At 36.8% G+C, this 16,571-nt stretch overlaps 1 protein-coding gene across 1 annotated transcript in view; it reads left to right on the forward strand.

Annotated features, from left to right (window-relative positions):
* Positions 1–16,571, forward strand: part of Kmo (kynurenine 3-monooxygenase) — a 51,318-nt gene that overhangs the window by 16,131 nt on the left and 18,616 nt on the right. Inside the window, exon 5 of the mRNA XM_047520626.1 lies at positions 2,993–3,041. Within this exon, the coding sequence (XP_047376582.1) occupies positions 2,993–3,041 (49 nt within the window). The remainder of the gene's footprint in view (positions 1–2,992; positions 3,042–16,571) is intronic.

Genomic DNA, 16,571 nt, shown 5'->3' on the forward strand with positions numbered 1-16,571 from the left:
GCGGCCTCCTTGCTCTATAAGAACTACACAAAGTTTATATTAACCATTCGGTTACACAACCTGTGGAAGTACAGAGCCATTTCCATGATCCCAAAATTTCTTCTGAGGGAGCCTACCTTTCCTTGGCCTCCTCTGCCACTTGGCACCTGACTCTCATATGCTATTGGCTATGTGCCACAATGATTCAGTCCTGGAATTCACCCTTTGGCTTACTCAAAAGACAGGTGAATCTGCTGATCTAGGTGTCTGGGAGGGACCACTTCATTCAAGGAATACAATTTAGAAATCTTCCATGTGCAAAATCTGACTTCTAAAACCCTTTCTGACCCACTTCTCTGGTCTTCCTCTTCCAGCTGTATTTTGTTTGTTTGTTAGTCCTTTTCCCCATGAAGCATTTGGGCTCTTCCTGTCTGATTGCAAGTTGTCACCTTCCACCCAAATTGCCCAGGAAACTGTCAAAATACTAATATACAGAACAGGTCAGAGCTCACTCCCAAATTTATACTCCTAAGTCCCTATGCTCAAAAGAGAGAAAGGGTGCCCTGCATCTTATTATGAAGCATTCTCCTTTGAAGGCACTGGGGTTAGAGAAAGTAAACATTTTTTTTCCTAACATATTTGAAATAGCACCACAACTATTGTCTTATGAATTCCCAAAGGAGATTTTTAATATCTCTTTTGGGTTTTATTCGTATTATTGTTTTGGTTATAAGTGCCACCTTGTACCTATTGACTTATTTATTCTTATCTGTTTTTCAAAAGATCAGCATTTCAGAATAGGTATTGGAGAAGTATGAATTGACAGGAGTCACTTAAGATCTTGCTTATAACATAATACTATTCAAAGATCTGAGGTAGAGTGGACAGGGACACCTGGTGTCCCTGAAAGACTACCTGTCTGTAGGTTCTCAAGTAATGCAAACGTCAACCAAACCTGACAACTAGCAGGCCATATAGCCTATCTCGTAGAATGCCTGTCTCTCATGCTGGAGGCCCGGGTTCGAGTCCCCAGCACTCTGTGATTATGGAAATAACAAACCTGACAACTAATGTGGAAAAGATATTTTCCCTGCATTAACGTAAATGGATCTTCATAATTTGAATGTTTCTGGACATACTTTGAACAACATGTTTGGTTTCCATTGAAACACAGTGATTAATGACACAAAAAGACCAGAAAACAGAACTATAAGGCACAGAATGAAGAGGTTCATTTTAATTTACAGCCAAGGTAGGAAGATTCTCTGTCATCATTACCACTGTGGTATGACCAAGTTATTTTTACACCAAGTTTAGATTCAATTGTTAATGTAAAACTTTTGTTATGGAGCACAACTTAAGAACAGACCGATCACCACTGCAAGTTCAAATTTGAGAGTCTTTATTAAGCCAGTCAGCTGACTGTCTCACACAATGCCCCAAAGATGGTTATTGGGAGAACAGCCCCCATCATAGGATTGCTGGGGTTTTTATACCATAAATCAGTACATCAATCATAAGTGTCTATTAATATGATTCAAAATTACAAACTAACATCATGGGATCTGAAATCATTAGCAGAGGGAGAAGTGGGTCAAAATGACCTTACTTAGGTACAAACTAAAGAATGGTTACTAACATCTAAACAGTCACTATTGACATCACCATTAACATGGTACATTGTTTAAGAAACTAGGACTCAAAAAGAGAACAATTTTTCATTATACAAGAATTGCCTTTTCATCATTTTGTATTGCCAAACAAGTCATGTTAAGCAACTGTTGAAGGGTACAGGGGTGGGGCGTTCTATGGGAGAAGCATTTCCTACAAAACATGGAGTCTCAGGGTAAAATGGAGTCTGTTTAGTCATTGCCCATATAACCCGGCCTATAACATTTCCATGGAGTCAAATATGTCAACCTGTCACACTCTTATTTGGGATAAGGTACACATTCATAAATTAACATACACATGGTTAAAAATATTGTGACATCCAAGGAATATTTAAAGCAGTAGATTTACCTTGAATTCCAAGACTGTGGCTAGCATAGGCTCTAAGTAGGTACTTCTATGCAAAATAATAAATTTAAAAAAATAGATTTTTATAAGTGCATTGGTATAAAGATGAATATAATGCAAGCTGAATTTGTTACTGTATATTTATTATTGTACTTTATTTTTTCTTCTGATTTTAAATGAAACTAAAATTAAAACATTTTAAAAATATTTTTAATTTTTAGTTGCAAATGGACACAATACCTTTATTTTAATTATTTACATCATGTTGAGGATCAAACCCAGTGCCCCACACATGCAAGATGAGTGCTATACCACTGAACCTCAACCTCAACTCAGATTAAAGCATTTTAATGGTCCCCTTAAAGTGTTGAGGGTCCTAGGCACTGTGCCTACGTTGTCTCATGGGATAGTCAGTCCTGCTGAATTGTCCTAGGAAGTCAGAAATAACCAACATATGTCCCAGTCAGGTTTAGTCCTACTCCTGCCAATCCCCAACCCCACCACAACCAAAACTAACACACACACACACACACACACACACACACACAAACATACACAAAGACACACACATGCATGCACACATGTACACACACACATAGATACTTTCTATATTGAAATGAAGGCCTACGGTAGTCTTTTGGGGGAATTGTACCTTTATTCTAATGATGTTGTTATTACTGAAGTGTCCCAACAGCTAAATTTAGATACCTAAGATGAATATGAATATGTCACATATACTTCATTTTTAAAGCAAAATTATGTTAGTGAAATATTTTAGGTGTAAGAGAAGGGTTTAGTTTTTAATCAGACTTTGAAAAAAATCCTAGTTAAAATTTGGTCATTGTATTTGACATGTATTTGGTTAAAGTACTTTTTAGAAAGGCCACTTAACTCAATAGTTATGAAACTAAGTTTGCTAAATAATAAGTATTTCCTTTTGCTGAGTATATTTGTCTATTCTGTGGAAACAGTGTCTACTCTGTTTCTCTTGCAGTATATTCTTTCCATAAGCAGAGAAAACTTAAACAAGGATCTACTGAATGGTAAGTTCATTGCTTTTATTTACTAGTTTAGTACAGTACATGATACTTATCTTGTCACATGATTTAGGGGGATTTCCTTACTATTGCTTTTTATGGGTTACAAAGAGAAAGGTCACTTACATTATAATGTCCCTGAAAAGGAGCAATAACGTGATCTCCAGTGTCTCTTTTTCCTCTCATCAATCACAATGAAACCCATTTGCTCATGGTGGGAGTTCCTGTGGTCTCGCAGGCTCTGTCATGAATGCTTGCTCTTGGTGAAGAACTTACAGTCAAGAGTGCAAGAGATGTGGTCAGACAATTTTGCAAAGTGACATGATTAGATACGCATTTCAGAGAGACAAGAAGCAGTGGAGGCTTCAAGAAGATTGCGATCTTGAGGGCATTGCCATAATCCCTGAGCGTAAAACACAGGGCCTCGGTAAGGCACCATGTGTGGAGGGGACGATGTAGATTCATATTGCCATAATCCCTGAGCGTAAAACACAGGGCCTCGGTAAGGCACCATGTTTGGAGGGGACGATGTAGATTCATATTTGTGGGGACCAAATAGATAGGGGATAGAGGGAGCTGAGAAAGAGGAAGTTGTACAATATAACGCTGAAAGTTCTAATTTGAGTGACTAAAAAGGCTTGCTCATTAATGGAAAAGTCACTGAACTGCAATTTAAATTTGTAGTTTGGATAACCAATCCATTCACACCCCAGGAAGCCTCTCAGCCTTTACTATATTTAAACCTAAATCATTCTAGTTTCTTCTCTTCAGCATTTATATAAAACACATTCATTACCAGAAACATTTGCTGCTCAAGTGCTTCTGGTCTCTTAAACCAATCCCTCTTGATGTAATCCAGCAACCTCCATCTTCAGAGGACAGAGGCTCAGCATGATCTATCTTTGTTTCTCCACAGTCCCCTCACAAAGAGGGTTTGAGACATGTCTGTTGGGTTGAATCGAAGTAAACTAAATTGAATCGAATTGAACTGAATCAAACTGAATGGAAGAGTTGAATAGATTGGATTGAACAATTTGGGGGAATCACTCTAGCTAACTCATCAAGAACTTTGGAAATGGCGTGGAATATTTTTGGGGGGCAGGGGATGTATTGGGGATAGAACTCAGGGGCACTAGAACACTAAGCCACATCCCCAGCCCTATTTTGTATTTTATTTAGAGACAGGGACTTACTGAGTTTCTTAGTGCCTCACTTTTGCTGAGGCTGGCTTTGAACTCACTGTCCTCCTGCCTCAGCCTCCCCAGTCATTGGGATTACAAGTGCACATTGCTGCACCCACCTCAGCATGGAATTCTTAATTCCATTGCATTAGTTAAATATAGAGGACTGTCTTTTGGATAGATAGATGAGTGAAGTGGGACTGCTTGGCAAGATATATTCATGTTGAACCTAAGAAAACAAATAAACCACAAACTAGTTTTTAGAAAAGCAGTGTATTAGACCTAAGACAACCTCTTTACAGCAACCTCTGAATTTACTAAAATAAAAATAATAGTAAACATTCTTTAAAGCACCAGGCACTGAGTTATGTGGCTTATGTGCATTGATTTTCCCAGCATCTTTTGTTGAAGAGGCTATCTTTTCTCCATTGTATATTTTTGGCACCTTTGTCTAGTATGATAAAACTGTATTTATTTGAGTTTGTGTCTGTGTCCTCTATTCTGTACCATTGATCTACCTGTCTATTTTGGTGCCAATACCATGTCATTTTTGTTACTCTTGCTTTGTAGTATAGTTGAAGGTCTGGTATTGCAATACCCCCTGCTTCACTCTTCCTGCTAAAGATTACTTTAGCTATTCTGGGTTTCTTATTCTTCCAGATGAATTTCATAATTGCTTGCTCTATTTCTGCAAGGTACGTCATTGGGATTTTAATTGGAATTGCATTGAATCTGTATAGCACTTTTGGTAGCATGGCCATTTTGACAATATTAATTCTTCCTATCCAAGAACATGGGAGATCTTTCCATCTTCTAAGGTTTTCTTTAATTTCTTTCTTTAGTGTTCTGTAGTTCCCATTGTAGAGGTCTTTCACCTCTTTTGTGAGATTGATTCCCAAGTATTTTATTTTTTTCAAAGCTATTGTGAATGGGGTAGTTTTCCAAACTTCTCTTTCTGAAGATTCATCACTTATGTATAAAAATGCATTGGATTTATGAGCATTAATCTTATATCCTGCTACTTTACTGAATTCACTTATGAGTTCTAAAAGTTTTCTGGTGGAATTTCCAGGTTCCTCTAAGTATATAATCATATCATCAGCAAATAGGGATAGTTTGAGTTCTTCTTTTCCTATTTGTATCCCTTTAATTTCCTTGGTCTGTCTAATTGCTCTGGCTAGAGTTTCGAGGACAATGTTGAATAGAAGTGGTGAAAGAGGGCATCCCTGCCTTGTTCCAGTTTTTAGGGGGAATGCTTTCAGTTTTTCACCATTTAGAATGATATTGGCCATGGGCTTAGCATAGATGACCTTTACGATGTTAAGGAATGTTCCCACTATCCCTATTTTTTCTAGTGTTTTGAGTATGAAGGGATACTGTATTTTATCAAATGTTTTTTCTACATCTATTGAAATAATCATGTGATTCTTGACTTTAAGTCTATTGATATGGTGAATTACATTTATTGATTTCCTGATGTTGAACCAACCTTGCATCCCTGGGATAAAACCCACTTGATCGTGGTGCATTATCTTTTTAATATGTTTTTGTATGCGATTTGCTAAAATTTTGTTGAGAATTTTTGTGTTGATGTTCATTAAGGATATTGGTCTGAAATTTTCTTTCCTTGATGTGTCTCTGTCTGGTTTAGGTATCAGGGTGATATTGGCTTCATAGAATGAGTTTGGGAGAGTTCCCTCCTCTTCTATTTCATGAAATACTTTGAGAAATATTGGAATGAGCTCTTCTTTAAAGGTTTTGTAGAACTCCGCTAAGAACCCATCTGGTCCTGGACTTTTCTTTGTTGGTAGGCTTTTGATGACTTCTTCTATTTCATTACTTGAAATTGATCTATTTAAATTGTGTATGTCCTCCTGGTTCAGTTTAGGTAATTCATATGTCTCTAGAAACTAGTTGAATGTCTTTGAGATTTTCTATTTTGTTGGAGTATAGATTTTCAAAATAGTTTCTAATTATGCTTTGTATTTCAATCATGCCTGTTGTGATATTTCCTTGTTCATTCCGAATTTTAGTAATTTGGGTTTTCTCTCTGTTTCTCTTTGTTAGTGTGGCTAAGGGTTTATCAATTTTGTTTATTTTTTCGAAGAACCAACTATTTATTTTGTCAATTTTTTGTATTGTTTCTTTTGTTTCAATTTCATTGATTTCAGCTCTGATTTTAACTATTTCCTGTCTACTACTACTTTTGGTGTTGCTCTGTTCTTCTTTTTCTAGGGCTTTGAGCTATAGTGTTAGTTTGTTTATTTGTTGATTTTTTTTCTTCTTTTATTGACTGTGCTCCATGAAATATATTTTCCTCTAAGTACTGCTTTCATAGTGTCCCAGAAATTTTGATATGATGTATTTTTGTTATCGTTTACCTCTAAGAAATTTTTTATTTCTCCCCTGATGTCTTCTGTTATCCATTCATCATTCAATAGCATATTATTTAATCTCCAGGTGTTGAAGTAGTTTTTGTTTTTTATTCTGTCATTTATTTCTAATTTCAATCCATTATGATCTGATAGAATACAAGGTAGTATCTCTATCTTCTTGTATTTGCTAACAGTAGCTTTGTGGCATAATATATGGTCTATTTTACAGAAGGATCAACGTGCTGCTGAGAAGAAAATGTATTCACTCTTGGTTGGATGGTATATTCTATATATGTCTGTTAAGTCTAAGTTATTGATTGTGTTATTGAGATCTATGGTTTCTTTGTTCAATTTTTGTTTGGAAGATCTGTTCAGTGGTGAGAGAGGTGTGTTAAAGTAACCTAGTATTACTGTGTTGTGGTCTATTTGATTCCTGGAATTAAGAAGGATTTGTTTGATGTACATGGATAAGCCACTGTTTGGGGCATAGATATTTATGATTGTTATGTCTTGCTGATTTATGCTTCCCTTAAGCAGTATGAAACGTCCTTCTTTATCCCTTCTGACTATCTTTGGCTTGAAGTCCACATTATCTGATATGAGGATGGATACTCGGCTTTTTTGCTGAGTCCATGTGCATGGTATGTTTTTTCCCATCTTTTCACCTTTAGTTTGTGGGTATTTCTTTCTCTGAGATGAGTCTCTTTCAGGCAGCATATTGTTGGATCTTTCTTTTTAATCCAATCCACCAGTCTATGTTTTTTGATTGATGAGTTCAGGCCATTAACATTCAGGGTTATTATTGAGATATGATTTGTATTCCCAGTCATTTGGCTCATTTTTTTTTTTTTTTGACACAATTTGGTTTCTCCTTTATTTGGCTATTCCTTTAGAAAATTTCCTCCCTTTGCTGATTTGCATCGTTGTTTTTCATCTTATCCTCATGGAATATTTTGCTGAGAATGTTCTATAGTGCCGGCTTTCTTTTTGTAAATTCAATTAACTTTGTTTATCATGGAAGGATTTTATTTCATTGTCAAATCTGAAGGTAAGTTTTGCTGGGTATAAGATTCTTGGTTGGCATCCATTTTCTTTCAGAGCTTGAAACCTGTTGTTCCAGGTCCTTCTAGTTTTTAGGGTCTGGGTTGAAAAATCTTCTGATATCCTTATTGGTTTCCCCCTGAATGTAATTTGATTCTTTTCTCTAGCAGCCTTTAAAATTCTGTCTTTATTTTGTATGTTAGGTATTTACATTATAATGTGCCTTGGTGTGGGTCTGTTGTAATTTTGTATATTTGGAGTCCTATAAGCCTCTTGTACTTGATTTTCCTTTTCATTCTTCAGATTTGGGAAATTTTCTGATATTATTTCATTGAATAGATTGTTCATTCCTTTGGTTTGTTTCTCTGTGCATTCCTCAGTTTCAATAATTCTTAAATTTGGCCTTTTCATGATATCCCATAGTTCTTGGAGATTCTGTTCATGATTTCTTACCATCTTCTCTGTTTGTTCAACTTTATTTTCAAGGTTAAATATTTTGTCTTCAATGTCTGAGGTTCTGTCTTCCAGTTTTTAGTTTTGCTTTCTATGGAGTTCTTAATTTGGTTTATTGTTTCCTTCATTTCAAGGATTTCTGTTTTTTTTTTTTTTTTTTAGTATCTCTAACTCTTTATTGAAATGATCTTTTGCTTCATTTTTGCTCTTTTAACTGTTGAGTGGTGTGATCATTCAAAGCCTGCATTTGCTCTTTCATCTCATCATTTGCTTCTCTGATCATTTTAATTATCTACATTCTGAACTCCCTTTCTGACATTTCTTCTGCCGTGCTGTCATTGGATTTTATTGATGTAGCGTCTAGGTTTGTTTGGGACATTTTCTTCCCTTGTTTTCTCATATTGTTCAGGTATCTACCCCTCTAGTAGTGAAACTCTGAGATATTGCAAATTTCCTCTATTGACTTATAATGTCCCTGTAGATTTCCAATAACTCACCTCCTAGCCTTCAGCAGCTTGAAGTCTTAGAGGAACTTGATAATGCAGTGCTCCAGAAGGAAGTTGCCCCTCTAGGGGTGGTGGCCTTCAGGTAGGGTATATTCCCTGCTAGTGGGAAGTGGTCCCTCCACTTGTTGACTGATGGTCAGCCAAAGGGGGACTATACTGCAGGCTGGGGCATAGCTGGTCTGGGCCTGGGTCTCTGGTTCTACCACCCTGGTGGGAAAGCCTCGCCCAGCAGGGAAGACTCACCTGGTGGGGAAGTCTCGCTGGGCAGCTCTCCTCCAAGAAGTTCCTTTCAGTCCAGAACGACCACCTGGGCTGGGCAACCCTCCTCTGCGATGTTCCCAGGGGTCCAGTCTGACCTACCTCCCGGGCCAGGGAGCCTCGCCCTGCAAGTGAGTTTCTCACTGGATGGCCCTCCTCTGAGAAGCTGCCTGAGTTCTGGTCCTGCCGCCCTGGCCTGGGACCCTCACTCTGTGCCGAAGCCTTTTGCGAGGCAGTCCTCCTCTGCAATGCTCCTGGTTGACTGGGTTCATGGCTCCAGTGGGGGAGTCTCACTGGGCCATTCTACTCCACGAAGTTCCCTGCACTCCGGGACTACTGCCCCATCTGGGGAGCCTTGCCCAGTGGGAAAGACTCACCTGGCTGCTCTGAGTTGGTCCCAAGTCTCTCAATACCTCCTCTTCTTGAATCCTGAGTCCTGTCCAAGGGCCTCCAGTCTCCTGTAGGTGTCTCAGCAAGGGAGTCGCCCTTCTGACGATGGATGCCACATCCTCAGGAATAATTCAAAATGCCTGCACCAGCCTCCAAAGAAGCTGGGGAGCCCCAGAGAGGGTGCACTGAGTCAGCACAGAGGCAAGTGCAGTGTCCCTCAGCCATAGGTGGGCAGGCAGGCAGGCTCCGCGATGGCGACCGACCTCAGTGTGGGATTCGGCAGGCTGGCTCACTCGCTCTAAGATGGCATCAGACTTCGGTGTCAGGAATTATTTTTAACCAGTTTTATAGATGGTGAAATGGAAGCTTAGAGATATTAGGTCACACTGTTAATAAGCAGTAGAATCTGGATTTGAACTTGAGTCTGTTTATTCCAAAGTCCACGCTTTTAACTACTGTTTCTGCCTCTAATTTCAATGAAACATCTGCTACTACTAAAGTGCTAAAATATGGGGAAAATACAATCTAGTGTTGCACAGCACATGATTTCATAAATGGCAAGTATATATTAATAAAATGAGTGCTGATTCTCTTAGCTCAATCTTCACTTGGCACATCAAGTTCTTTGTTTCTTTGAAAGGCATAAGATGTGTGTGTCATATATAGTCAGTCAATTATACACGCTCATTTCTTTCTAAACAACCTCCAGTTGGAAAAGATTATAATTAAATTGTAACCCTGCATCAACATTTCCTGTAGGATTGTTTCATGGTTCACTGTTCTCTGGAATGTTATTAATTGTTAAGCAAAACAAGACAGAAAAAGAATGTGTGATCGGGACATGTGATAAATCCTTCATCAAGCTTATTAAAACTGGCTTTTCTTTACTTGCAGTATTTCTCAGGGTCTTCATTACACCAGTCAGCATTGTGAACCCTCTAAAGCAGCACTGGGGGCACAAATACCAACCACAGGTGTGATTTTTAGCTTTACATTAATAAGACTTAAGAAAAAACTTAAAAATGAGTAAAGTGAAATTTAATAAGATTTACTATATGTATATATTTTTTTTAGTGCTGGGAATTGAACCCAGGATTTTGCAAGAATGCTGGGCAATACCACCTGCCCTTTAATGAAATATATTAACCTAATATGTTTAAAATATTTTCATTTCAATGTATAATCAATATAAGTTTTTCATGAGTTATTTTATTGCCATGTACATACATATGTACATATATATATAAAGTTGTCAAAATTAAGTTGTATATATAATTTTTTGCAATAGGGAATTGTTTTCTTTTCCCATAGCTTTATTGAGGTAAAACTGAAGTACAATAAAATGCACATATTTGAAGTATGCAATTTGATCAATTTTGACATGTATATAATCAATACAATCAATATAAAAATAATTTCCATTACTTTTTTTAAAATTCGAAATCATGCAGACTGTTTCCTGCATGATTTTTTGCTTTAGTAATCATCACCTTAAGATATATATAATCCCACCCCCACATGTCAACTACTTCATAGTTCAATGGCACACTTATAAATATATCAGATCAAGGAAGAAAACACAAGAAAAGTAAATAAAAATCACTTTGAGCTAACTGATAATAAATGCTTAAACTATCAGATAAACATTTATAACTTAAAGTACCTCTATCAGAAAGAAGCTAGAATAACAACCAAATTATTTTAAAAATATGTAGTAGGAAGGAAAAATAAGAGTAGGAACAGAAATAGATGAAATAGAGAAGAAATAATACAGTTAAAATTTGATAAAAATAAACAAGTTTGGGCTGGGGATATAGTTCAGTTGGTAGAGTGCTTGCCTCGCAAGCACAAGGCCCTGGGTTCAAATCCCCAGCACTGCAAAATAAATAAATAAATAAAAATAAATAATAAACAAGTTTAATTAAAAGAAAGCAAGAACACAAAAATTAATATCAATGGAAATGGAGCTATGGAAATAACCCTACAGATGCTAAGAATATATTAAGGTACCATTACAATTGTGTGCCAATATATGTGATAGCTTATATAACATGGCCTTTGTTAGAGAAGGATCTGTGTGCTGCTGAAAACAAAGTGTGTTCAGTCATTGATGGATGAAATATTCTATATTCATCCATCTAAATTATCAATTATATTTTTTACTTTTATAACTTTTCTTTATTTCATTTTTATCTGGCAGATCTATCCAGTGGTGACAGAGGCATGTTAAAGATACCCAGTATTATTGTGTTTTTGCCTATTTGACTCTTGAAATTGAGGAGGGTTTGTTTGATCTACATAGATGCTCCATTGTTGGGGGCATAAATATTTGCGATTGTTATGTCTTAGTGATGTATAATTCCCTTAAGCAATATGAAATGGCCTTCTTTGTCCCTTCTGATTGACTTTGGCTGAAAGTCCACTTTCTCTGACATGAGGATAGAAACCCCTGCTTTTTTACATGATTCATGTGAGTGATATGGTTTTTCCCATCCTTTCACCTTCAGTCTGTGGATGTTTGTGCTTTATGAGGTGAGTCTCTTGAAGAGAGCATATTTTAGGTCTTGTTTTTTAATCCAATCTGCCAGTCTGTGTCTTTTAATTGATGAGTTTAGACCATTAATGTTCAAGGTTGTTTTTGAGCTATGATTTGTATTCCTGGTCTTTTAGGTTTACTTCTAGTTTTTCATTTGAATTAGTTTCTCCTTTGATTGATTATTCATTTAGTGTAGTTCCTCCCTTTATTGGTTTTCATTTTTGTTTTTTATTTCATCTTCATGGGATATTTTGTGGAGAATGTTCTGTAGTGCAAGCTTTCTCATTGCAAATTCTTTTAACTTTTGTTTATTCTGGAATGTTTTTAGTTCCTCGTTAAAGCTGAAGCTTAATTTTGCTGGATATAGGATTCTTGGTTGGTATCCATTTTCTTCCAGAGTTTGGTATGTATTATTCCAGGACCTCCTAGCTTTGAGGATCTGGATTGAATAATTCAGCTGAGATACGAATTGGTTTCCCCCAATACATTATCTGATATTTTTTTTCTTGCAGTCTTTAAAATTCTATCTTTAGTCTATATGTTAGACATTTTCATTATAATGTGCCTTGCTATGAGTCTGTTGTACTTTTGTACATTTAGGGTCCTATAAGCCTCTTGTATTTTATTTTCCATTTCATTCTTTAGTTTTGGGAAATTTTTGATATTATGTCATTGAAAAGATTATGCATTCCTTTGGTTTGCATCTCCATGCCTTCATCTATCCTGTTAAATCTTAAATTTGGTCTTTTCATGTTATCCAATAATTCTTAGAAGTTCTGTTCATGATTTCTTAACCTCTTCTCTCCATAGTCAACTGTATTTTCAGTATTATATATTTTATCTCCATTGCCTGAAGTTCTGTCTTCAAAGTGATCTAGTCTGTTGGTGATGCCTTCTATTGAATTTTTAATTTGGTTTATTGTTTCCTGCATTTCAAGGATTTCTGCTTGTTTCTTTTTTTTTTTTTTTTTCAGAATCTCTGCCTCTTTATTGAAGTGATCTTTCACTTCCTGTATTTTCTCTGAGATTTCATTTCTTATATCATCTTTTACTTTGCGTGTCAGTTTAATTGTGTACATTCTAAACTCCTTCTCTGACATTTCTTTCAATGGATTCTGTTATTGGAGTATCTTTGTTTGCAATTTGTTCCCTTGCTTTTCCATGTTGTTTATGTCTCTACCCATCTAACAGTATGGATCTAAGGCAGTAGAGTTTATACCCTGTGAACTTATAGTGTCCCTGAAAGTTCCCATTACCTCACTGCATAGGGGGAGACAAATAATAACAACCTATGCAAACAATGTACAACATTAAACTAAATAGTTCCCACTATGATTTCTACAATATCAATCATCACAATAAACAAATGATATGATCAGTTATTGCCTACAATAAAAACAACAAGTTTGCAAAAGGGTTTATAATTTCAAATGGTGGACAGGGAGAGAGCAGAGGTGATATAGAATGTGATCATTAAGAGGGAAGAGGTCAGAAGAAGAAGTAAAAAAGAAAGTAAAAAAGGAAGAGTGAAAGACAATAGAGATTGGCTGTTAGTAGAAGAAAAGAGAGAATCAAGGGAAATAGGTAGTAGAAAAAATATATATATATAAAGTAAAAATTTAAAAATTAAAAATAAGTATAAAAGAATGCAAAAGAAAACTAACTTATACTAATAAAACATCCTAGTTAAAAAAAAGAACTAATCCCTGAAAAATAACTGGCTTCAAAAATGCTAGAAATGTGAAAAAAATATATGAATATGTATCCTAAGTGTCTATGTACCATTAAGGTGACAATTAAACAGAGAAAAAGAATTTTAAAAAGATCTTGATGAAAAGTTAAAGAGTTCTTTCCATTGGAGTTCAAAAGATTCTCAGTTTCTTTCCTCAGCAGTTTTAGTTGGGTCATCTGGAGCATGATGCTCACCCTCTGGGTTGCTGGAGTAAAAGAGGTAATCCCATAGGTGGAACTCCTGGAGGTAGGGTTTAGGCCTAGGTAGGCTCCAGGCTCTTCACTGAATGCCAGTTGATCATTTTAAATCAGTGCACCTCCAGTGCCCAGTACTTGCTGGTCCACAGTTAGACTGTACCCCAGGGATCTCCCCTGGGTTCTGTGTGGTGAGGGACCCAATTCTTAGTCCCCTACATCACCTTTGGACCCATGCTTCCTGGTCTCAGGTTCAGTCTCCAAACAATTTCTCCTACCCTCGCCCTTCCTATTTCCCAGTCAGATATGTCTCTCCCAGCTGGTCCTGCAAGAAGTTGGACTGAAAGGAGAGGGGAGGAGCCCCTCTCCATGATCAGTTGTCCCCTGTGTGAACCTCTCTCCATGTTTGATTTTTTCTTGATTACTTAAACATGCTCTATGTTGTGCAGTGTGTGTTTACTGGGCCTGTATTTCAGGCAAACTCAGGTTTGCCAGGAATCGGCTCCATCATCTGCCAGTCTCCATGCAGCAGCTGCAAAATGGTTCCTTCCTTTGTTCTCTGCACACCACCTGGAGAGATGGCAGCTTCTTTCCCCACACACAGACATCGTGCAGGGCATCTTTCAGGTTTGTCAGGCAATGTCTTTGATCTCAATATGCTCCTTACCCAGATGCACCTTGGGTCGCCCAAAACTGCAGGTTCCTTTTATTCCCATATTCCTCCACTATGCTCACAGAGGGACTGCTCTGGCTGGTGCTTCCAGCTTGGCTGAGGCAGTAGCTGTACCCCTGGGGACTTTTCCCCCTTATTTTATCATATCCAACCTCCTGAGTCCCCGATCTGCTTTGAATGTCCAGTTTTAAATTCCAGTAAAGTCCCCCTGATTTTTTTGTTCACCCACCTTGCTGAGAAGTTGCCTGCCTGCTTTTTTTTTTTTTTTTTTTTTTTTTTTTTGGGTGCTGGGGATCGAACCCAGGGCCTTGTGCACTCTACCGACTGAGCTATCTCCCCAGCCCCTTCCTGCCTGCTTTTTTTAGTTTCACTGCGTGGAGCAGCCAGGAAAGCAACCTCCTCTATTCTCCCATCTTGAAAACCTCTCCGTTGTACACACATATTAAGTTGTCAAAAATATATGCTGTAAAAAATGTATATATTAAGTTGGCATGCAACATATCTCAATTCAAACTAGCCTCATTTCAAGCATATTTCATATGACTGGGGAGCAGCACAGGACAGAATGTTCAATTTTCTCTACCGTCTTTGACTGCAGAACTATTTTTTTTTTTTTGTCTTTGTTTTTGTTTTAGGGATCATATCCAAAACTAGTGTTTGGTGGAAAATTTTGGGGGGCACAATGCTATAAATTTATGTAGAAAATTAAATTAGAGAAAAAGTTTATTCTGTGAATACCTTTTATATTTGTAAAAAGCTGCTAGGGTATCAGGCGAATTCTGATTTCTGTAAAGTTATTTACCAAAAATATTTTTATACATAAATTTCTTTGGTTTAGCATCCCACATTTAAATATTCTCAAACTTCCAATCTCATATTCCAGATCCCTAAAAATCTTCAAACCCAAAATCGAATCAAACAAAACAGCAGAAGACAAAACCTGAGATGAAATAGAGAGATAAGATAGGAATATTGAGTTGGAAGTCAGAATTCCCCTCTTGCTGTCTTTAATTTTTTTCAAATTCAGTATTTTTAATTTCATTTTTTACATCTAAAAAACAGTACATAATTAATGTATACAACTTGAGAAGCTTGTACTTAAATTTGTATTTTGTGTAAACTGAAGGATTTTACATTTTCTTCCAGGATTCTGAGTACTCTAAGATGAAGGGTTTTGAACTAAGTCATCTCCAAGATCTATTCCAACTCTAATACCCATATTCTGACTTGTGCTTTTAAAAAACAATAAATAACCTGTTTATAGATCTCCTATTTATGAGCATCAATAGCGTAATGAGCATTCATGAGTGTCAAAAATCATTATTGAACTACTATACCAAAACTTGTTAGTTCTGAAAATGAAATTCATTCAGTTCTATAGATTGTTATCAGACATAGAAATGAGCAATAAAACAATTTTGTATAATTATCCAGTTGCGTTTCAAAGCTTCTTAACTCTTTTTCTTCCCTAACAATTCCAGTGGTTTGGTTTGGTTTGTTTGGGGTTTGTTTTGTTTTTGTTTTCAGCACTGAGGATAGAACCCAGGGTGCTCTATCACTGAGCCACACCCCAACCATTTTTATTTTTTATTTTAAGACAGGATCTTGCTAAGTTGCCCAGGCTGGCCTCGAACTTGGGATCCTTCTGACCCAGCTTTCCAAGGCTGGGATTACAAGCACGTGCCACCACACCTGGCAGTGTGCCAGTGTTTGATTCCAAAAAAGACTTAGTAAATCAATAGTCTATATTCACGACAATTTGAATCAGAAGTTCAGAAGACTTGCTAAAAAGAGATAGAAAGATGTGCACAATATGAGGAAAGGAGTTTGACTGAATATCTAATCACACTAAGACCTTAAATTGGAGCCAACTTTTGAAATATGATGCACTAACAATTACAGGGATGCAAGAATTTGCACAATTGCAATTGTGTGTGCGTGCATGTGTGTGTGTGTGTGTGTGTGTGTGTGTGTGTGGGTATGTCATGGTGGGGATGGAACCCAGAGCTTGTGCATGCTAGGCAAGCCCTCTACCACTAAGCTCCAGATTTTTTAAAAATGTGAGTATAACTGATTTTATTTACCTGTTTGGTTAAAAAAATTATAGTAAGAATTTGCCAAGTTGTTCAACTACCATTTTAACAAATTCGTTTTATATTGTTAAGAATAAATATCTGTATTATACTGTTCCTAGAAA

The sequence above is a fragment of the Sciurus carolinensis genome, chromosome 12 (assembly GCF_902686445.1).
Source record: "Sciurus carolinensis chromosome 12, mSciCar1.2, whole genome shotgun sequence".
NCBI classification, from domain to species: domain Eukaryota; kingdom Metazoa; phylum Chordata; class Mammalia; order Rodentia; family Sciuridae; genus Sciurus; species Sciurus carolinensis.